Source organism: Perca fluviatilis, chromosome 2 (assembly GCF_010015445.1).
Source record: "Perca fluviatilis chromosome 2, GENO_Pfluv_1.0, whole genome shotgun sequence".
NCBI classification, from domain to species: domain Eukaryota; kingdom Metazoa; phylum Chordata; class Actinopteri; order Perciformes; family Percidae; genus Perca; species Perca fluviatilis.
Genome location: NC_053113.1, coordinates 27,991,526 through 28,014,833, shown reverse-complemented (window position 1 = coordinate 28,014,833; position 23,308 = coordinate 27,991,526). Strand labels below are relative to the sequence as shown.

The following is a 23,308-nucleotide window of genomic DNA, read 5'->3' as shown; positions in this document are numbered from 1 at the left end:
AGTCTGATTTATACAACATTTTACCTAAAAACGGGGCGAAATGGATTTTTTATGGCTGTTTTTTCTGATTAATGGAGTGATAAAAAGAGATATCCAAAATCCCATCTGTAAAAAAGGTTGACTCTAATATGTCAACAAAATGAAACAAGAATTTTGAATCTAGCTTTATCCAATGTTCAGATTTCTCTTCTGTAAATATATGCAAATTAGCACATATTTAATGAGATAATACCTTATTTCCATATTTAAACATAAAAATTCTAAAAACTTGTAATACAAAAGATATTTGTCTTAATGCCAGTAATCAACTGGGGAAGTTTCATGCTGATATCTATTAGTAATTTTTTGTACTATTCACCTGGGGTGTCTCCCCTTAAAATTTGTTACATTTCTTCACTTCAAGTTACACAGTTGAACATGTTCCAGTTATAAATTGGAAAAATGGGAGTAGAGGGGGGGGGCTGGTTAGCCATTGTTACAACACATTATGTAGTATTTTGCTCGTACAAACACTGTAGCATCATGTCCACAGATAGAAGATGGACAGTGCTGTGTGTACATCTGAGTTCATGGTACACAAATAGGACAGAAGTGCTAAAAACAGTATACAGCTTTCAGTACTGTTGCTGCTCTGAGCAGCCATGTTGGATTGTGATGCCGGGGGTTGATGAAGTTCTCCCAACTCCCAGTAGCTTTTTGAGGGAGGACAGTGTTCTACTTATCCAACTCTGTGAATTTAATGCCAAACTATCATTTTAATGGACGGTTGGGTCAGTGAGTCAAAGGGGCGCAGGCCAGAGTGAACGTTGGGAATCCTAACCAGACCTCTGGGAATGTTAAACATGTTAAACAATTCCATATGTGTAGTGAGTGAACTACAATAGTTTGTAATATGAAAGCAGCTCCTCAGAACTTTCTATGAACGAGGGTGAAAGAAGCAGATAAGCAACCCTGCAGTTTGCCCCGAAAATGCAAATCCCAACAACAGACTTGCACACTTACACCCACATATATTTATGGATCTAAATATGCTGTGTCTTAAGTTGTATTTAATAACTCTATAAAAGTGCTGCTGAAGACGAGAGGTTCAATTTTGTTGGCTACATCGTCATTACTCAGCGGTTGTTTTGAAAATGGGAACGTCTGTAGCACTCCTCACATGAGGAATTGTGTGGATCCTCTCCAAAACATCACTCTCTCACACACACACACACACACACACACACACACACACACACACACACACACACACACACACACACACACACACACACACACACACACACACACACACACACACACACACACACACACACACACACACACACACACACACACACTTTGTGCCTCGTCACAAAGACAAACGACCCAAACATGCTGGTGTGTGATTTGTTCTGGCAACTAAAAGCCAGCGATTGGTTACTGGCGAGTTCAGCAGGCAGATTGCGGTTGCTTTGCAGATTTGTCTTTCCTCCCCCAGAGCTGGCCAGTGAGGTAGCAAACCTCTGCGGTCTCTTTTCCCCTTTTTTCTGAAATCTTATTTTTAAGACTGTCATTAAAGAGTACATTGGGAAGTGAGAGGCCAGATGAAGGAGGCAGAGGGGAAAGGTCATGAACTTGGGCCATTGAACTAGTTCTTAACATTTAATGGACTAAATCGACAAAGGATTGACACATTACTCAATAACGAAAATAATCGTTAGTTGCGGTATAGTAGGTATAGTACTTGAGTAAATGTACTCAGTTACTTTGCACCAATGTGTTGTATTGTTATCCTTATTATACAGTATGATTCCTGTACCTCCAAGGACCCAGCTGTCAAACTCTTAAAATTTGCTGACGACACCACTGTCATCGGGCTCATCCAGGATGGTGACGAGTCTGCATATCGGCAAGAGGTTGATAATTTGGTGCTCTGGTGCAGTCAACACAACCTAGAGCTAAACACTCTAAAGACTGTGGAGATGGTGGTGGACTTTAGGAAACACCCCACACTCCACTCCATGTGTCTTGATATTATGTCTTATTTGTATATTTGTATTTTGTATATTATGTTGATATGTGCCTATATGTATATTGTCTCTATTGTACAGTATGTTACTAATACGTGTCTATTTGTTGAATGTATAGAGAGTTAACACCTACCAATGTCAAATTCCTTGTGTATGTAAGTATACTTGGCAAATAAATCTGATTCGGATTCCGATTCATCGTTTTTGAAGTGTAATTTGGTCGTAAGCAAGGAGTAATTTATCGCAGTAGTTTTAGCGAAAGACAATTCATAATTCACAGGAAAATAGTAGCTAGGGATAAAATATGATACTCCAACATGCTTTTTGAACTTCAGGCACAAACAAACAAAGGAGCAAGAAAACATCTGGGAAACAGTTCTTTTCCACTGTCTGACTTTCAAAAGAATGAAATTAACCGACAAAAACCATCTGCAGCATGACTTGCAGTTTGCTGTAAAGTCACGAGAGTGCAGCAGATAAGCAGATAAATATGAAAAGAGACACGCCGGTCTCCTGAGGAAAACCCCCTCAGAAGGAGAAGGCATGGTGGTCGGATACTGCTGTCCATCGATTCCTGCCTTCCCATTAAAAGAAATAACTTATAACCAAGCTTGGGTGTGTATGTACATACTGTAAGAGTGTATGAGTGGTTGCATGCTCGTGCCGACGTCTTTCCAGGTATTTGTGTCCAGGTCCCCCTGTAATCATCCGATCCTCCAACAATCTGTGTACTCGGAGCACTGAGCCAGCTTGGACCGGGATCTGCGGTCGGTGCAGTAGGAGTTTCTTTGCTGACATTTGGGAGGCAGGCAGGCAGGCCGCTGTGGCACGGGGACGAGAGACTGTCTGGACGCATTCCTAACCACGCTTGTTGGACGGATGGACAGACAGATGACAGGATTGCTGGCCTAATTAAAGCAGTGTCTATGACTTTCACATGCACATGAACTCAAATGGAGTTGCAACATCTGTCTGTTAAACTACACCGATAATCCCTACATGTAAATCTGTTACCAGCTCCAAGCTGCAACATACACACTTTGAACTTCTTTTCTCTTCCCTCTCTCATCTGGTCATCTTTGCCTCTTCGCACAACGAAGAACACATTCGGTGCAAAATGTAAATGTTGGGTGGGGCAAAGTGTAAACTGGGGGTTAAATTTGGCTTAGGATAAATCCACGGCTACACACATCACCTCCTAATTAAGGCATTTCTCATTTCTGTGTGTGTGTGTGTGTGTGTGTGTGTGTGTGTGTGTGTGTGTGTGTGTGTGTGTGTGTGTGTGTGTGTGTGTGTACACGTTAATAACATATAATTACAGATGTCAGCCCCAGTGTAGTTAACTGTAACATCAGCTGAGCACTATATGATGGACAAAATGTTAAGTTTCTGTCAATGACACACATCTACAGTACACACTTATACAACACACCAAATCTTACACACTCCTTAAAATTATAATTTTTCTGTGTCTACCCAGTGCCAAATCAAACTATAGTAAGATCAATAGACTTCTGTGATTATAATGACACCCTTGTTTGAAGAAAATAGACTAAAAATGAAAAACATTTTCCGGCTGACACTTGGTCCAACAGATGACAGCTATAAACAGAAAAGTAAAAGCAGCAGGGTTCACTCAAGTTTGAGTGTGAACTTGGAAGGACTGGATTGAACCCTCTACTCTCTGCTCCCCCACACACACACAAACACACACACACACACACACACACACACACACACACACACACACACACACACAACTCCACTTTTGTGATATAATGTGATCAAATGTGTTTTGGAATAACCAAGAGAAGCCCATAGATAGATTTCCCCACACCAATCACACTGTACATATACTCGAGCTCTCTCTATACAACTGTCTTTTTAACACAAGAGAGGGTGAAAGTACTTGACAGGAAACAGGAAGTTTGTACTCTCATAAAACAAGCGATATCAAATATTGAAAATGCTTTTTACAATCTAGTTCTTTGTTCACATGTGCTGTGACAAGACTGTGCTGATGAATAAACTTTGTAAAACCTGTCAAATCCTTCTTAATATGCCTGCATCATAATATTATCAGGGACGAGCCAGTGAAGCTGTACATGGCCCTCTTCTGGTGGAAGTGTGTGCGTATACTGTAGTTGTGTGTGAGAGAAAGCCTAGCTCTTATTGATACAAGCATGCAGGAATTCAGTCTCAGACAATAACAGCCCTCAGGCAAAAATGTCCATGTCATCTTGGCTCTTGTAAGTGTGTGTATGTGCATAGGGAGCCTGTCCTCATTGCTCATTGTGCTCATTACGCAGTAGTATATCCTGCCCAAACCATGGCAGTATGGTGTGATATGTGATGGTGATAAGACACAGCTTAAAGTGTGTAAAGAGACATTGTTACAGAGAAAAGTCTGAGAGAGACACATTAATATTAATAATGTATACTAATCATTTAGCTTACACTTTTACAGTTTCTTCTTTCTGTCAATCTGTATGAAACATACTTTGGTAATATTTTGTTTTGTTTTGCATAAGTCGGCTTGAACTGAACTGACCTTGGTGTGTCTCCATATAATAAAATATTAGATGTAAGATATAAGATTCATACAGTATGAAAAAAAGTAGAACCAAGACTCGTTTCACTTCATTAAAAAGAGAGGAGGGGGGGATCATCCTACCAGTGATGTCATCACGTACCCATGACAGTGCGTCAAGCATGCTCTCACTCTGTCATTAGACAGACAGCACGAGTGGTTCTTTCTCATAGTTATTAAAAGCCGAATAGTAAAAGGTATCCAGTTGCTTATTGCAGTATAACCAGAAACATCTATCAAATGACCAAACCAGGGGCTGGTAAAGTAGAATCAAAGTCACTTTACAAACATCACAGCAAAACCCTATCAGTCTATAATAGGCTACTTTGATAAATCAAATAAGCAGTATCAAACGTTGCTCAGGCGAAGACTAATTCTTCCAGTTGAACATTTAAAATATGTACTGTCTTGATACATAAAACCCAGTTGAAACATAGGCCTACAGCAGGGACGTGTTCTGTCCAAAAGCATACAGGTATCAATATGTACGATGTGTCCCGTAGCGCAGACAAACTCGTATGAACATATATGAATATGTCATATTACCGCCGTGCGTAAAAGTGGTAATGTCGGTAGAAGAGGCTTTGCGGCGAGAAAAGCCCCACACGAGCCTGCAATGACTGAGAAAACTAAACTACCGGCTTGAGCAGCCATTAGAACCGATGATACAAGTTCAACAAAAAAAAAAAAAAAGAAAAGTTGTCGGACTTACCGGTTTGGTGAATAAAAAGAGGCTAAAATCAGTGTTCAGAGACGATCATCATCAGCTGTAGTGGACTGATTTGGCAGGTGTAGCCTAATTGTAAAAAGAATGGATGAAAACCACAAAGCCGGTAAACGAGGTTCCCCCGTCTCTCTCTCTACACACACACTAGCTCAGTGAGCTCACAATGCGTCAGAGCTGCAAGCTGAAACTCCCGTGTGTGTGTGTGTGTGTGTGTGTGTGTGTGTGTGTGTGTGTGTGTGTGTGTGTGTGTGTGTGTGTGTGTGTGTACAAGAAGACCTTATGAAAAGAAATATGAATAATATGTAGAAAATAAAAATATAATCAGATATATAAACTTTTTATAAACTCTTTTATTGCTAGTCATTTTTTCTCATTCTAGTTTTAATGTCAACAATTCCCTTTTCAAATTTTTTTTTTATTTCCCCAAAGAGTGTATGTTTAACAAAACGTACCTCTTTTGAAGGTATTTCCAAAACATCAAGGGTCTAACCATAAGGGGAAAATATTCGCCTTCTGTCACAGTCAATATTTTACCTGGTTTACTATATATATATATATATATATATATATATATATATATATATATATATATATATATATATATATATATATATATATATATATATATATATATATATATATAGTAAAACCAGGTAAAATATTGACAAAACGTACCTCTTTTGAAGGTATTTCCAAAACATCAAGGGTCTAACCATAAGGGGGAAAATATTCCGCCCTCTGCACAGTCAATATTTTACCTGGTTTACTATACACTCTTTGGGAAATAAAAAAAAAAAATTTGAAAAGGGAATTGTTGACATTAAAACTAGAATGAGAAAAATGACTAGCAATAAAAGAGTTTATAAAAAAGTTTGTATATCTGATTATATTTTAATATTTTGTCTACATTTATTCATATTTCTTTCATAAGGTCTTCTTTGTACACACACACACACACACACACACACATATAACATTTTATATAACATATTCATTGTGCTTTTCCTACTGTGACATATCAAAAGATATTCTAGTTGTACACTGAATGTTGATGTGATGTTCTGAAAAAAAAAACAATTCAATCAAAAATTAAATTAAAGTAGTTAAATGAGAGTGTCTCTGACTGGGGACAACAACTACTATCTGAGGAGTGGATCCTGTGTTTCAATCTTACAGTATGCAAGATAAAAAAAAAAAAAAAAAGAGCTTTTCCAAATACACATATATAATATACGATCTGATAGCCTACCAAGTGAATGAAGGAAATTTCCCCTGCCCCACATTCTAAGTCAGGGCGAGTCAGTGACTCACAATATTAAAGTCATTCTGCTTTCACAGCTGAATCTCTGTGCTGCTGTCTGCACTGCCTCTTTCATTCATCGCACAGATCGTCACTGTTTAATCCATCATTTGAATACTGTGTGTGGATGCAACTTGTATGTGTGTGTGTTCATGAGGGGAGAAGGGGCAACATTTGTCTTCACGTGTGTCCTGAATGACCTGCATTCATACAGTTTCCATCTATATACTGTAGGGCTATCATATCACAATGCCATTCATTGTGGGTCAGTGGGCTAAAGTAAAATGAATAGTTCAGTGACACTGAAGCATGCTGGTAAACCACAGTGGTTTACTTTGTGTTATGGTCAGAGCTGTAGGAGGCGAGGAGTGCATCATAAGATCAATTGTATTCTATTTGTTTACTACATCTATTTATCTGTTGTTACTGTAAACAACAGATAGGGTCAGAGACGAACAGGCAACAATTTGATTCAAGCTATACATTTTTGGATGTCTTACTTGGTTGTAATTTTTTATATATATATATATATATATATATATATATATATATATATATATATATATATATATATATATAAGGGTAGCCTGGGAAAACCCTGACGAACTTCCAGCAAATTTGAGATTTGCTCTGCAAGTCAGTTACAACTGAGAAGGGTCTGGTGTCAACCAGGCTAAGGGCACTCTTTATTATCTTTATTATATGGCCTGCAAAACAATTAATGACAAACCTGGTCTTCAACAGACTGCCCTGGCCTTCTTTTATGATCACTGGCCATTGTGTGAGTTCTCTCTACCTGCAGTGACACCAGTTTAATTGAGTGTTGGCAAATGTAGCGCTGTTATACAAACAATTTCAGTATTTCCATTATCGTTTCATCCACAGTTTATTTTTACCAGATTAATTGGCTATTTAGGTTAAAGGTCCCATGGCATGAAAATGTCCCTTTATGAGGTTTTTTAACATTAATATGCGTTCCCCCAGCCTGCCTATGGTCCCCCAGTGGCTAGAAATGGTGATAGGTGTAAACCGAGCCCTGGGTATCCTGCTCTGCCTTTGAGAAAATGAAAGCTCAGATGGGCCGATCTGGAATCTTGCTCCTTATGAGGTCATAAGGAGCAAAGTTACCTCCCCTTTCTCTGCTTTGCCCGCCCAGAGAATTTGGGCCACCCATGAGAGAGAGACATCATGGCTTTCAAACGAGCAAAGTGGCCGTTGGTCAAGGCCACACCCCCACCCTCCACCTTGTCTCTCCTCCTCAATAGCTACAGACACAGAAATGGCACATACTAAGGAAAGCTCATTGTGGGACTGGCTCTAGTGGCTGTAATTCTGCACCAAGGCAGAATTTCAGGAAAGAGACTTCAGATACAGTATTAGGGGACCACTAAGGTCTATATAAAAGCATCCAAAGAGCACCATGTCACGGGACCTTTAAAGTTAGCAGTATTCTGGTCATGAATGTGTTCCAGAGTATCCTGGTTATGTTAGGTGCACGTAAGCATCACACCCTGGTTCCAGAAACCCAAATATGTTGAGTTACTCAGCAGATAATCTGTAATACAAAAACAAATTTTAAGAGACCCACACTTCACCAGCTGAAGAAAGAACAGTCACAAATCGGCACCAGTGAACTGATTTAATTACAAAGAGGAACCTACAGTGACAAAACGAGTACAACTACATACAGTAACTCTGATAGACTGTAACCATGACAACTGCAACCAGATCCAGAGATAAACAGAGTTGGGACCAGGTTGTTTTTCCTTCCTGTATAGATTTCCGTAACAAGGCAAAGATACATTTCCGAGCTAATATGGCTACCAGTAAAAACATCAATGCCAAAACTCTACCTTTAAGTCACCCTGGTGGCCATCTTTCTTTTGGAAAGATCTATGACAGTTATAATTTAAACGTCACTGACAGCGCATGCCAGAGAGGAGAAGGGGGAAAAATACAAACAAAAACAAACCTTACACAAATATATAAAAATATGCCATAAGATTCATATCAACAATTGAGGACCATGTGGGTGCACTATTTACAGAAAAAGGCAATATATACCAATATTTACAACAATAAAGACTTCTTTCACATACGGGCATGAGGACGTGACTTACAAGTCTGCTGCGTATTACAGTGATGGTAGAATGAGTTTGATGTGATGGCAAAAATTAAGTGTAAATCTTCAACATGCGTCATTCTCTCAATCTGGGTCAAATTAGCATCACGTTTTTAAATCCAAGACACAGCGTGTTTGTGTGCATGCTTGTATGTCCGTAAAATGAAAAGAGTCTAAGTCAACCCACTGGGCTCAAAACCTAAAATGCACCTGCTGAAAATATAATTACTCAGTCAATCATTCTTATGAAACTACCAAGGAAACATAAAAGTATATTCTCAAGGCAAATATTTTTCTGATTTGAAAGAAAATCTACAAACTTTCTCAATGGGCTGAATTGAAAGTTACCGACTACAACCATGGTAGCGGTTTCAGCCCAGAAAACTAAGAAAATTAATTAATACACTAGAGATTCAGTGAAGTGGGGACCCACCATGGAGGGGCTGCTACCCTTTTTTGCTGCCCAACTCACAGTTTTAGAAACGATGCTCCAAAGGCGCTGGCACTCAGATGTTCCTCCCCTCAATTTCTCACAGAAAACATACTAACTCCATTTTGCAGGGAGCTCTTCATTACTCTAAAGCCAGCATAGATATACAGCATTTTCATGGGTGACTTGTCAGGTCTTGGCACAAGAACACAAATATTAATTTTGTTGTCAATCATACAGAACATAAAAAAAACACTTATATCTGCTACCTTAACTTTAGAAGACGGTAAAGGAATAATTGAACATTATGGGAAATAATGGTATTAACTTTTTTGCTCAGAGTTAGATAAGAAGATTAATCATGCCTTATCTTATTTGTTGTGAGATTACAAAAACCAAAATGTACACAAAAATGGCACGCTGTAGTCTTACACTTTTTTATATGGAATAAGTAAACAAGAGGTTTATTTTTGTACCTTTGGAACAAGCCAGTCTAGCCATTTCCCTGTTTCCAGTGTTTATGCTATGCTAAGCTAAGCTAAATGGCTTCTGGCTGTAGTTTAATATTTACCGTACAGACATGAGAGTGGTGTCAATCTTTTTCGACCGGAGTCTCAACAGGAAGCCGAATAAGCAGCTTTTCTTAAAATGTTGAATTAGTCCTATAACATCTGCTAAAATTCTAAAACTATTCTCTGCTGTATTCTTCACATGCTACCACAAGCTAACTGTAATTTTGCCTCATAGTGGGCAGAAAATCACAAACAACGTCCTTTTAAAATCTTTCAACTGATTAACGGAGCACTTGGAGGACACACACACACACACACACACACACACACACACACACACACACACACACACACACACACACACACACACACACACTTACAGAGGCAAAGAGCACTAGCTAGTTGGCAGCTCTCACAATAACCAACCAAATCCTCTTAACTGTTAGCTGATCGAACAGTTAGGAGAGCTAACCTAATACAATTGTGTTGGGAAGTAGGGAAAGCTGAGGTGAAGTGCCCAGATGGCTGGCAAAGTGCAGTGAGGTTTTCTAGGCTTGGAGGGATCAAAGACAACATCAGGCTTTACACTCAAAGCCTGAGGCTAACATGCGAGTGTGTGCACGGACAAGTCAGGGTCACTCTTCACTTCCTTCAGACATCTGCTGTAGTACAAGGGAGAGCTGACTTCTTACTGTGTGTGTGTGTGTGTGTGTGTGTGTGTGTGTGTGTGTGTGTGTGTGTGTGTGTGTGTGTGTGTGTGTTTAATGGCTTAACGTTTAGCCCTCTGAAGGCATGTGCAGGTGCTCAGCACTTGTCCTTCTGCCCTCACAAACAAACCACATGCATTTTGTTCTCCAACAATCAATACTGAAATCAGTGTTTGTGCATTAGGGTGTAACAGTACATCTTAGCGCTATATTTCCTGTGACAAAAATGCCACAATATGCACTGTGGAGCTGAAAAATAGTTAAATATTTAGTAAATCTTTGCATTCGGCACCCAAACAGGCAATAGAGTGACTGTGTTGAGGAGGATCGAGCTGCGTTCAGAGACAACTTGAGGTGAATTTTGGGATCAGTTTGCAGTCTGGGTAGCCTGGTTGACACCAGACCCTCCTCAGTTGTAACTGAGAGTGGGTCTGGGGAAGGTTCATTCACAGCCCATTTCCAAAGGACCAACAGACGCTGCTCAAAAGCCTCTGGGCGCATTGGATATTCCAACCAATGAGACCAACGATCCGGGTGACGTAGCAGTGACAGCGGTATCAACGGGTTGCTGCGCTTCGGTGGTCGTCATGTTGAATGTAAACAAAAAGCTGCTTGCCGTCGCTGCGCTATCGTCATCGTGTAAAGCCCACCTCAATGGTTGTGATTGGTGCCTTGATTTAGAAAAATTGGAAATGGGTTTGAATGAGCTCTTGGCCGGACAGACTTGCAGAGCAAATCTCAAATTTGCCGGAAGTTCGCCAGGGGTTTCCCAGGCTACAGTCTGGTTCTTTTGGCCACAAACAGCCAATAAATGAGTAGAGACAAAAATATTTCCAGACCCTCTCCTTTCTGGATTTGTTTCCCTACATTTAGGGAGTTACACAACTCCGAAACAAAAACCCTGTATTGTGCATCGTACCGAACCATGACTGAACTGCATCGTTACACCCCTGCTGTGTATGTCTGTGTGCCAGAACCAAACCATACCCATTTATCTATTCTGCTAATCAAGCCAGGGCCTCCATGTTCTTCAATTCAAAAACAAAAAGTGAAAGCTAAATCGTCTATAAATTAAGTGCTGTAAAAGAAGGCGGTAAAATCAAAACCATAAATACTGTACATAACTGTCGTTATCTGCTACCACAGCCTAGCGTCATAAAAGTCAGTAACACCAGCTCCTGATTTCTGCTCAACAAACTGAAAATTCATGGACAACGAATCTTTTCAGATCCCTTAATGCCAAAACTGTAACACATACAAGGCTTTGGCATAGTCATGTTAAGGAGGAACATCTCCAATCCAATTTTTTTTCTACTCAACTCCAACAAAAACTTAACAAAATCTGACACAAAGTGATTAGCTGTGGAAAACACACATTTATGTTTCTCACCAATGTCTTCAGTGAGTGAAGGCTGTGCATTAATGTGTGTGTGTGACTGTGTGCATGTGCCTTGCTAGATACCCTTGCCACATATTGCACTTTAATGATATTCACTCTCCCTCTACAGGAGAAAGGATTATTTCAGCAGTCTCACATCTATAAGCAATGATCGTGGAGTAGATATTATTACAACCCTACTGCCATTAGGGGGTGTGTCTAGATGACAAGAATACTCTGTCTTTTACTCCTTTAAAAGCTCACAGATGTCAACTGAACCTCTCTTCCATGCTTGAGCTCTACTGTAGTTGCAGAAATGGATGCAAATCCAGGATATCCATTAAACTACAGTCTGTGATGGTATGTTTTTGTATGTATATATATATATATATATATATATATATATATATATATATATATATATATATATATATATATATATATATATATATATATATATAGTTTCCATTCGTATATTTTGACATGACATTTGCCTCTGATCATCTGGAGGCATTGTGTCTGCAGTTCAGGCTAAGACGAAGTGATGATGGAGTAAAGGGTTGATGTCCAAGTCCAAAAAAACAGAGAAAATGTCAAAGGAAAGTACATGTGTCACTTAAATGTCTTCTTTCAACCTCCTGTGCAAGGACATTCTGCAGAGTCCAAGTCCTCTTCTGTCTTTCTCTTCACTTGAAAGTTTCATTCTCCCCTTCTCCGTCTTCTTCGGTCTCATTTAGTAATGACTTGAGTTTAAAGACACTCTTCTAGACATTATTCGCAAACAAATACACACGCACAGACACCACTCAGTGAGGTACAACGCACACCATCAGAAACATTAACACAAGAAAACTGGCTTTGAAGTGATCATATTCATTAGTAAGGCCAGGAGGGAGTTGACAGCCACATTGTGCACATAGAGACTGGTGGACTGAGCAGAAGACCAAAACAACAACACCAAAAAGTGAGGAGTCCGGTGGGGAAAAGGGCAGGAAATTGTGCGCAGTTCTCAGATAAAGGGAGGTTGGGGCGGGTTGTTCAAATCGGGTTTGATTGTCTCAGACCTTCCAAAGCAAAAGATGGTTGGTACTGTCATCCCGTCCGACTGTTTCACTGCTATTGGTCAGTCTGAAGTCCTCATAGCCGTCGCCACCGGAAATTACTAGGTGGTTGGTTTTTGAAGGGATGAGGGCAGAAGCTCGGCGACGCGAAGAGTCACGCCTTTGGAGGTTCCCATCAACTGTGCTGCCACTTTGGGATTGGTTGCCTAGAAAACAGGGAGGATAGATTATAGGTCAAGGGAAGTTACAAGTGAAGATACAACTTCAGTTCAGCAGTTACATTTTTCTTCTGCAGAAGTAGACAAGAGAGCACGTATATTTAAAAAATAAAAATAAAAAAAAAACCTGTAGAGTCAGCTGCCATAGGAGGGAAGTTCATGTCAAACCCTTCCGGTAGTTCAATTGATGTCAGAAAGCGAACGTGGCCCGTGTGTCCGTGAGCCGAGCCCATTGGCACCTGGGGAGATTTCAGTGTCCCAGCCCCGGTTCCAGAGCTCACCGCTGGGATCACCAGCGTAAGGACCACCCCTGTAGAAGAACACCATCTTAAAATGTGCTTTCTTTTTTAATCCAATACGTCATGATCAATGTAGAAATTCGCAAATTCTACCATTGCAAACATAAACACTAAATATTACGTATAGCATATGACTTTTGTAATGCTGTTTGCATGTGAATTTAAGTTTTAGCTTGTTTCTAGACCTTTGAATCGCAACCCATAGCTGATTGTATAATAAAATGAAACAAAATGGTAATTCGGTTTAATTATCGGGTTAATGTAGTTTTTGATTTCTTAGGCTAACAAGTGTGATTTTACCTGCACTGGTGCCGATCCAGAGCAGATCTTTACATGCCAGCAATGCTGTGATTCTCAGACAGGCAGCTTTGTGCTGTCTGATGATGGCATCTGCACCTGAATGGAGAGAAAGAAAAGAGAGTGGGATAGTGGAGATGGGATGGAGGTCAGGGGAGAATAAGTGGTGAGGATGAAGGAAGGAGTAAAGGTGAGAGACAGAGAGATTGAAGTGGGGATTAAAATTGAGGGAGCAGAGAAAGAAAAATAAAGAAAAAGCTCCTGCATATGAGAACTGTCCAGAATAAAATAATATACACATTTCTGTCACTCGTGTGTTTACCTGCAAGCATCTTATGCACAGCAGGTGCCACGTCCACCTCGGTGAGGCTCTCCAGGGTCTGAGCGTGGTACAGTTTGACCTGCGCACTGCCCTGCAACGCCAACCACACCCCCTGACCGTACGCCACCATGCAAGTCACGCACCGACTGCTGTCTGTGCCCACCTGGAACCAGTGCTGAGAGGGAGAGAACAATTGTCACACACACACACTCACACACTGATTGTTCCGTTTGCCTTGTGGTTTATTCACCCGTACACACATCTGTCCATATTTCTACCTACCTCTTGTACCAGTGTAGTTGTGTTGATAATAAGGACTCTGTTCTGTGAGCCACACCACAGCTTTCCTCCTACAGGAACCATTTTGGTGACAGGGCTACTGGGCGTGCCCAGAACCAATGTCTGAGAAGACTGAGAGTCCCAGAAACTACCTGCAGAGAGAGATTACGGGGGATTATACAGATATATAACAAAGAAGAAACATAAATAATTAATGGTATTAAGTGGTTTTCAACTTGAAAACTATATATATATATATATATATATATATATATATATATATATATATATATTTAACTTCCTTTTCTTGTCTTGTATGTAGAAGATTGAAAATTCAATTTATATCTTTAAATGATGTGTGTGGAAGCAAGCGGGATAACTTTTGAAACAGGCAACGGTAATGTCAGCACTCCCACCATGGGTGGAGACTAGCATGGCTAAATCAACTAAATCACATGACTAAATTAAAAGGAGCCAAAAAGCGTCCCAACTCGCTCCACATGCCCAGTTTACCTGCTTCTCTCTGATAGACGATCACCTCTCCATTGGCTAAGGACACAAACACTTTGTTGTCCAAATACCTATAAGGAAAGGAGGGATGTCAAAATGAAAAAAAAAAGGAAAATTATAATTTGTGGAGCATACAATGAATGAGATAACAATAGTAATAATACAAAGATATCCTGTTAGGTAGCAGAAACGGGAAAGCTGAGGCCGACAGGAGACAAACCTGACACAACACATTCAAACCCAGCTGCATCAAATAGCTTTCCATCCACGTTTCCTCCAACTTACTCACTCCACATTTTTTATCTTCTAACACAGCATAAATTCCACTATTATTTGAGTTTTTTTTAAAGGTAAAGTCGAGGCCAAGAAGGTAACTCACAGTACACAGAGGATGGAGGCTGAGTGTTGCATCTTCATGCTGTTCTTACGGTTACGGATGTTGTCCGAGGACTGGTACACATGGATGCTAACAGAAACAGAAGCATTATAGGAGATTAGGTGATGAAATCAGCCCACCAATAAGGGGGTAAGCTATTTCTGTGTAAAAATAAAAAAAGAAAAGTTAATTTGCGAGTAGGTTTGTTGATATGTCCATAATGGGAATGGTCCATACAAGTCTTTAAAGTCTCATAACTCCACTTTTGTTCATTCTTAAGACCGAAGGTTTATGGTGTGTGTCTGCCTGACACGAAGGTTTATGTGTGTGTGTGTGTGTGTGTGTGTGTGTGTGTGTGTGTGTGTGTGTGTGTGTGTGTGTCACACACCATCCATCCTCCGTGCCCAGCCACACAGAGCTCTGGTAGGCCTCCGGGTCGATGCTGAGCAGGTCTTCCAGGCTCGCCCTGGTGAACGAGCCCCGGGAGGAGCGGCGCATGGCGCGGCCGTCCATAGGGCTCTCTGTGTGGGCGCGACTTCCGCCGCCAACCCCCAATATTCCCGGAGCTCCGTAGGAGCTCGCCACTGGGAACTCCTGCTCCTCCTCACTGCTGGTCGTCTCTGTAGCCATGTCCTTTGAGCCTGTGCCCTCGTCATCTTAGAGTGGGAAATGAAAAAGAATGTAATAAGTGTATACAGTAAGTGTGTGTGCGACTGGAGTGTTTTTTTTATACTCACTGCCATAGCTGGATGATATGGTGGAGTGACTGGCCTGACTCTGTAGAGTGGAGGAAGGGCTGGGTGAATCCTCGTCATCCGTGTCATCACTGTCAAAAGGAACAAGCTCCGCCCCTGGTCCTGGAAACAATCAGTTGATCAGTGAAAAAATTTATACAACGGAAAACTGCAGTACGTACAGGTACAATACACGTCAACGTTATACACAATGGCTAATAGTAAATAGGATAGGACTATAGCAGCTTACAATTTACAACCCAGTTTGTTTTAAAAATAGGATCTCTTGCTGCTTCTCATGTTGTAAAACCTTTATGGACCAACCTGTAGGTCGCTCCGTCAGCTCCAGAGATGAATGAGAGATAGATATATGGAGCTGCTGCTGGGTGGGACCAGGTGCTCCGGAGGCAGTGGCCAGCCTGGGCTCTGATCCACGCTCCCTACGAGGTGAAGAATCATTTGTTAATGGTACAGAATATAAATGAAGTTAGGGATAGAGTCAATGAACCAGCCAGGTGCAACGTAAGTGAGGTTTTAATGCAATCGTGTGTGTGTGTGTGTGTGTGTGTGTGTATATACTGACCTTCCCTTGAGTCCTGGTACCGCAGCGATACATATGATTCTTGCTGAGCAGACAGCGATACAGGCCTCAACTGTTGGCTCATCTTTGATGTTCAACAGACACACCTGGGGAGAGAAAACATCACCATCGCATCAGTCAAACTACTTCACCATCAGAAAGCACATGGAATCAAAGGACCGGCTCTGTAATAAGTGAATGTTTATTGTCACCTAAAGCTTATTGGTTACTAAATTAAAGAACCATTTGCAGTATTTTCTCACACCTGGCCCACGTATCCATCGCTGTTACACACCCACACCTCACAGCCACTGTCAGGACTGCTGTGGCTGGGAGAGGCACACGAAAACTGGAAACAAACAGCAATACATTAGTGGAGAGGACTTTTGTACATCCGTAAAGAGAGCTTGTCTACCGGTATGAACGGATTTAAATGACATAAATCATGAATCTGCTGCTCTCACCTGCATTCCACTACGTGTCTTCATAATAGGAATGGCCTTCAGGAACTCTGGGTCCCACTGGTCCTTATTCATTGCTAAACACAATGACACATTGACAATTAGACCAAATAAAGAATAATAATTACAGCATTTATATTCTAATGAAATAAACACATTTTTTTGCGTAAGGAAGCTTGTGAAAATGACAAGAAAAAAATATTTAAGATGCTTAATGCAGCTGGGCATACACCACTGCATCCACATGCTGCTGCTATGACTGTCTTTGTCTACTGTACCTAACAAGCTACAGTGCAGAAAATAATATTTAGCTTTTTCACTGACCTAGCTTCTTCTTGGCATCTTCAAAGGCCTGTTCAAAGTTGGACCGAGTGTCAGGCGAGGTGAACTCGAAGATGAAGTTGCTCTCAGCGGAGGCCGTGGTGAACTCCAGCTTTGTGGGCAGGAAGGTCATGCTGAAGGCCAGAGACTGCTTCTCTGACAGCTCCCTGTGCACGGATGCCATCAGATCCTTTATCACTTCGTCAAGGGACTGAAAGAGATGGAAACAACAACAAAAAGACCAAGACCATTAGATGTTGTACCACACCACAGAACAGAACACAATAAGACAGATCGAAGTGTGTGCGTTTGTGTGTGTGTGTGTGTATATATATATACACAGTACCTGGTGTGGGAAGCTGAGGGTCTCAGACAGTTTGCTGATCTGACCCAGAGTGCTGAGATCCTCGTCTAATCGACTTATCATCTTCTGGATGGTCTCCTTGTTTGTTGCCTGAGTGGGGCCTGGTGCAGAGATTTATTTCAATTAAAGTGTTAAAGGACTGAACACTATCATAAAAAAATCATAAGGAAAAAAAACCTGATAATATCTAATTTTAATATTGATGGATCAGGCAACACACATTGAAAAAATGAAATGACAATATTGGCAGTTGCATGTGTGCGATCTATAGATGGAGCCTTACTTTTCACCACCTCCACGTCCTCCAGGGGAAGCTTCCACAGGAACTTGTATTTACTGGAAGTATCAATCACACTCGCAGCAGAGTATCTAAGAGTGAGAGAGCGAAAAGCAGAAGAAGAGACAGAAAAAAAGAAAAAGAAAAAGGTCAATACTAACACATTTTGGCAAACATTGTAGAAAGCATGGCCTGTTGTACAACACCAGGGGGCAGTGTGGTTTGGAAACTATATTATGATGGCGTGCGTGCGTGCGTGCGTGTGTGTGTGTGTGTGTGTTCTCGTTTAACTACATTTATGGGGTCCAAAAACCGGGAATACACTATACTTGTGGGGTCTGGACAGCTTTGTGGGGCCAAAATGCTGGACCCCACAACTTTAAAGGGCTGTTTGAGGATTAAGACTTGGTTATAGGGTTAGAATCAGGATACGGTTAGGGTGAGGGTAAGGGTTAAGGTTAGGCATTTAGTTGTGATGGTTAAGGTTAGGGTAACGGGCTAGGGAATGCATCATGTCAATGACGGGTCCCCACAAAGATAGTGAAATGCACTGTGTGTGTGTGTGTGTGTGTGTGTGTGTGTGTGTGTGTGTGTGTGTGTGTGTGTGTGTGTGTGTGTGTGTGTGTGTGTGTGTGTGTGTGTGTGTGTGTCACATACAGGCTCATTGAGCTGCGTCTTAGCGAGCCAGACTTCCTCTTGAGAGTGGTGCAGATGATCAGATCACTGAAGAGGAAGAGAGAACGGTCTTTCTTTCCACCAACTGTCTTCTACAGAGAGAGAGAGAGAAAGGAGAGATGAGCTCAGAAAATCTAATCTTGGGCTCTGGGACAACCATATAAAATTCAAAGTTTTAACACAATATGATACTTATAATACAGTTTGCTTAAATCATTTTTATTACTTTGACTTATTTTCCAAGACATGACACCAGTTTAGAAACTTCTAAACTAACTTCTGACTACTATGCTACAAACATTTATCAATTCACAAAGTACTTCTTACCGCCTCCATGACCATTTCCTGTCTCAAGAACTTCCTCTGGGGGTTCAGAATCTAACACACACACACACACACACACACACACACACACACACACACACACACACACACACACACACACACACACACACACACACACACACACACACACACACACACACACACACACACACACACAGAAGTTGTGATCACCTCATACCATACAAATAACTAAACTGTCGCCATTTTACTCTTTTAGAGCTGTACAAAAGCCATAAGCACTGGGAAACACTGCAAGCCTTTAGACTTCAAAATGTAAGAAGGACAAAACAAGCAACGTGATAGCATAATTGTGACCGGCACTTTTACTAGTTTCTTACATTTTATGATGAAAAAATTAATCAATTAATGAAGAAAATATTCTGCACATTAATCAACCATTAAAAACAGCCTTGAAGTTAACAGACACACTGTAGACAAAACATCAGCTGTAAACCCAACGGTCATCTCCACAGTAATAAGTATCTCACATGTTCAACTCCCTCTATGTGCGCCTCGATCTCCTGGATGACCCTGGCCTCCCTCTCCGCCTCCTCAGCGGAGCGACGGCCCTTATTGATCTTCTCAGCCAGTCGCTTGATGTCCCTCTGGGCGTCCAGTAAGTATGGGTGGTCTGGGTGATCCTCCGCGGTGTGCTTGAGCAGGTCCTTGAACAAAACAACACAAATACAAATTAATGAATCTCCCTTTATATGAGCTTCTTGTCACTAAGCACAGGGTGAGGATACTTGCAGGATACAGAAAGTACGCAGCTATATTTTGAGAGAATTCACCTTGACGAGCAGCTCATATCGAGGAATCCTCTGGACTGGTTTAATCATCAGATCACCCAGAGCCTGTTTCTCCTTGTTCTCACGCATGTTTTGCTGTTGGGGTGAAAAAAGGAGGAGGATGGAGACAGAGCAAGGATGTAAGAAGAGAGTGTGAAAGACTCCAAGTAATCCAAAGTAATAAGACGATTGGCTCTCAAATCAGGTCGGTGTTGCACTTCTTGTCTCCACCACAAGATGGCAAAGGGGTTCCACTGTAATAAGCCTGCCTGGCACAAAGCTCTTTGTAGTTGAAAACTAAGAACAGGACAAGGAACTGACTGACAGGTTTTTGTGGCGTCTGATTACATTTTTGCATCGGCAGTGGCACACAACAGCATCAAAGTGTACAACACGTGTCTACCAAAGTTAACTGAACATTTTGCTAAATATCCCTGGGTTTTTAAGTCAAATTATCTCGTTTAATTGGTTCAAACGTTGGGTTTGATGAACATTTCACTTACAATCATTTGTCCTTACTTACAGTTCCCATACCCAGAAAATGAAAAAGAAATATATATACACAAACACACACACATACACACACACATTTATAGAGAGAGAAAATCAATTTCAGTAGTATCTGGCATTGCGAAAACATTTTAGATCTTCCAGATCCCATGAGCAGAGGAAGATAAACTGCTCCTCACATTACATGATTTTAAGCCCCTATGTCAAAACACATGTTTTTTTTCTTGCATTTTGATCAAGAGTGTAACATCTTTTTTCAGAAACATACATGACTAAACACGATATTGTCAATTCATAAAACTAATCCTGAAGTCCTATAGCTGTATGCACACCCACACGCACACTCACAGTCACACTCACCTAACATTGGCAAATAGAGACAGCCCTTTTCAGGATCTAACAGGCTTAAAAGGCTCTTTCCACCAGACCAAAATGTCTAGACTGTTTCCTCCTTTTCCAAAGCAACACATAAGAGCAGCTGCACAGACAATACAGGACATCCTGTGACTCTGTCCAACACCTACCTCTAGGAACTTGTGAAACGCTGGTTTGGCCTCCTTGGCAATCCTCACAGCATCTCTGGCGTTGAGGAAGTTGTCGATGTACGCCGAATACATATTGGCTAGAGTCTCTTTGGAGAACTGAGAAGGAGGAGAAGAGAATAAATTGAAGTTACTATGTGTACACTTTTATGTGACGATGGCATGTTTAACATTGATCTGACGGAATACATGTTTTTATGAAAAGCAGGTAGAGATTGGTGCAGTTATATGCAACCTGTCATTTAAACCACAACCCTGTTTGTAAAATAAAGGGAACTGCTGTGTGACAATAGCTTTGTTTAAGTTCACCAATACCTTAAAGGAGAATATCTGAGGTGCTATAAGACCTGGAATAATTAGTTGATTGGTAGGGGGAAAAAATAACACAATAAGACAATCATTTCAGTATGTTCTTTATTTTTTATTTTTTTATTTTTTTTAAATTCTATTTCTTTTTTACTTTTTATGCATAATCAAAACGAATAATACAACTATTGTAGGATCAAACCTGTTGAAAATAACATTCTCATTTAATATCAGAAGATTTCACAAGCTTATTTACTTCACCAACACCAAAAAATATCCATTACCCATTCCAGGATGAATATTTCCCAGGTACATTCTTGCATTTGGGTAAACAACCAAGAATAACAAATGGTACAAATAAAAGAAAACGATCGGTGCATTTCTATATTGGTTCACTTTAAGCTCTTTATATGTGCTCAACAGTTAACATTTAATATAAGTTGTATTTGTCACTGTGTAACTACATCATGATAACAGCAAAAGAGAGCTGTAATCGAAGAGATTACCAAAGAAACCTTGGTGTTAGTGGCATTCAATTTGTTTTGGCTGGCGTTAGAAAAGAATAGAATAGTTCTTTCCCTCCCTAAAACATACACATAAACACAGAGATGATTCACCCTGACCTGATTTCTTTCACAACTAGAGGGCAGAGACTGTCCCTGCATTTTACATTTTATAGGTTTTAGTTGTTGAAACATGGAACTCTAATTGTTTTATTTTTTGGAATGGAATATTGGTTTGTTGTATAATCTGTTTTCATCTATACTTTTAAGGTTTTATTTTTTTTAAGTGTTTATTTCCTATGTGTTGGTTGATTTGGATGTGATGATCACTGTAAGTTCCAGGATATCATGATGAATTTAACTGTGAAAACACCACAGACAACAATGGAAATAAGTCCAGTACTTAATCACTTTAATCACTTTAATCTGATATGTTGTATTTTATAAATCTATCAGGGAGGTGTCAATAAACCAAATAAAATCCAAATTACTATCTAAATGCTAAAGTATGTGTATTTACAGGCAATGCACAGTCTGCATTGATGTTTATACAAAAAAAATCATGGACATATTTCTTTAAGGTGTGCAAAATAAATGCAAAAAAATTTTGTTAAACATATTAGCAGAGTCTAAAACTGTTAATCCATGACAATCAACTCTGCAAAATACATAGATGACATATCTGTTTAGATGACATATCTGTTTTATATCTATATCTTTTTATAAGCAAAGAGCAGAAAGTGAGGATAGAATTCTGATTATTGTATTTTACAGATTTTGCATTTACTGCTGTTTGTGAGACAAAGCTGACATTTTGCGCTAAACCATCGAGCAATGACACAGCAGATCTGCCACTTTAAAGAGCAGACAGTGGAGCAAAACGCTGCCCCGTGTGAGGCTCGAACTCACGACCTTCAGATTATGAGACTGACGCGCTGCCTACTGCGCCAACGAGGCCTGTAGCACATTGCAGCTGCTGACACTTAAAGAGCTGCAACGGAGTGAGGAGGGGGAAAGAGCGGGGGAGGGAGGCTCAGCCTGAGCAGTGTGGAGAGTCTGTGTGTGTGTGCGTCTCTCTCTCTCTCTCTCTCTCTGTCTCTCTCTCTTCTCTATATATATAGCACGGTTTAATCTGTGAATGTATTTCAGGAGGTATGAAGTGTGAGATAAGGTAACTTTAGTTTTTTGGTGCAGCAATTTTTCCTCAATCTTCTTCATCTGCTTTCAATTCAGTTAGTGGTTTCCTGCATTTCTCACATTGTGTGACAGTTTGTGTCTCCAGTGAGAGTTTGTGAAACGGTTTCATTCAAGCTGTGAGCTGCTGAGAGGGACAACAATAGCATTAACATAGCAAGAGAGTGAGGTTTTTTTTCTCCCACTAAATAAAAAACAAAAGCTGCCTGTAGTAGCCACACTGCATTCTGGTCAACTGGTCTGTCTATGAAGAAACTGTGCTCCATGTGCTTTTTTGCAGTGAATTTCTGACTATATGTAAATGGTTCGCCGAGACAAGACCTTCTTTGCTCTTTCATTCTAAAAGACAGAAACCTGACATTTAGCCCAACTCTGATGTTTTGGAACACTGTTTTTGAAAGTCTAGGTTGAGAACCGCCCTCCAGTCATGGGAAATTGTAAATGGGTCGACAAGAGGTCAATGGGAAGACAACATATTAAACCAAAGTTGCCAACTAACTGTCTCTCATTAAAAACAGCTTCCCTCCAGTCCACCCTACTGTCAATAATGCTTTTAAAGACGGTTTAT

General features: G+C 40.5%; 2 protein-coding genes and 1 non-coding gene across 3 annotated transcripts in view; all 3 read right to left on the bottom strand.

The window, feature by feature from the left end:
* Positions 1-5,492, bottom strand: part of relt (RELT TNF receptor) — a 31,426-nt gene extending 25,934 nt beyond the window's left edge. Inside the window, exon 1 of the mRNA XM_039822169.1 lies at positions 5,315-5,492. The gene's annotated coding sequence lies outside the window, so the exon portion shown is untranslated. The remainder of the gene's footprint in view (positions 1-5,314) is intronic.
* Positions 5,493-11,657: 6,165 nt separating this feature from the next.
* The window catches only part of LOC120572720 (rho guanine nucleotide exchange factor 17-like), a 59,613-nt gene continuing 47,962 nt past the window's right edge, over positions 11,658-23,308 (bottom strand). Inside the window, exons 4-24 of the mRNA XM_039822108.1 lie at positions 20,720-20,836; positions 19,689-19,781; positions 19,386-19,562; positions 18,880-18,930; positions 18,535-18,644; positions 17,884-17,969; positions 17,583-17,701; positions 17,240-17,447; positions 16,919-16,992; positions 16,720-16,803; positions 16,458-16,561; positions 16,199-16,314; positions 15,878-15,997; positions 15,529-15,796; positions 15,144-15,230; positions 14,768-14,835; positions 14,258-14,406; positions 13,976-14,150; positions 13,657-13,752; positions 13,185-13,367; positions 11,658-13,045 (exon numbers count right to left, since the gene is read on the bottom strand). Of these exons, the coding sequence (XP_039678042.1) occupies positions 12,837-13,045; positions 13,185-13,367; positions 13,657-13,752; positions 13,976-14,150; positions 14,258-14,406; positions 14,768-14,835; positions 15,144-15,230; positions 15,529-15,796; positions 15,878-15,997; positions 16,199-16,314; positions 16,458-16,561; positions 16,720-16,803; positions 16,919-16,992; positions 17,240-17,447; positions 17,583-17,701; positions 17,884-17,969; positions 18,535-18,644; positions 18,880-18,930; positions 19,386-19,562; positions 19,689-19,781; positions 20,720-20,836 (2,694 nt within the window). The 3' untranslated portion in view covers positions 11,658-12,836. The remainder of the gene's footprint in view (positions 13,046-13,184; positions 13,368-13,656; positions 13,753-13,975; positions 14,151-14,257; positions 14,407-14,767; positions 14,836-15,143; positions 15,231-15,528; positions 15,797-15,877; positions 15,998-16,198; positions 16,315-16,457; positions 16,562-16,719; positions 16,804-16,918; positions 16,993-17,239; positions 17,448-17,582; positions 17,702-17,883; positions 17,970-18,534; positions 18,645-18,879; positions 18,931-19,385; positions 19,563-19,688; positions 19,782-20,719; positions 20,837-23,308) is intronic.
* On the bottom strand, positions 22,431-22,503 carry trnam-cau. The gene has a single exon. It is a non-coding gene; the product is annotated as a tRNA-Met (tRNA).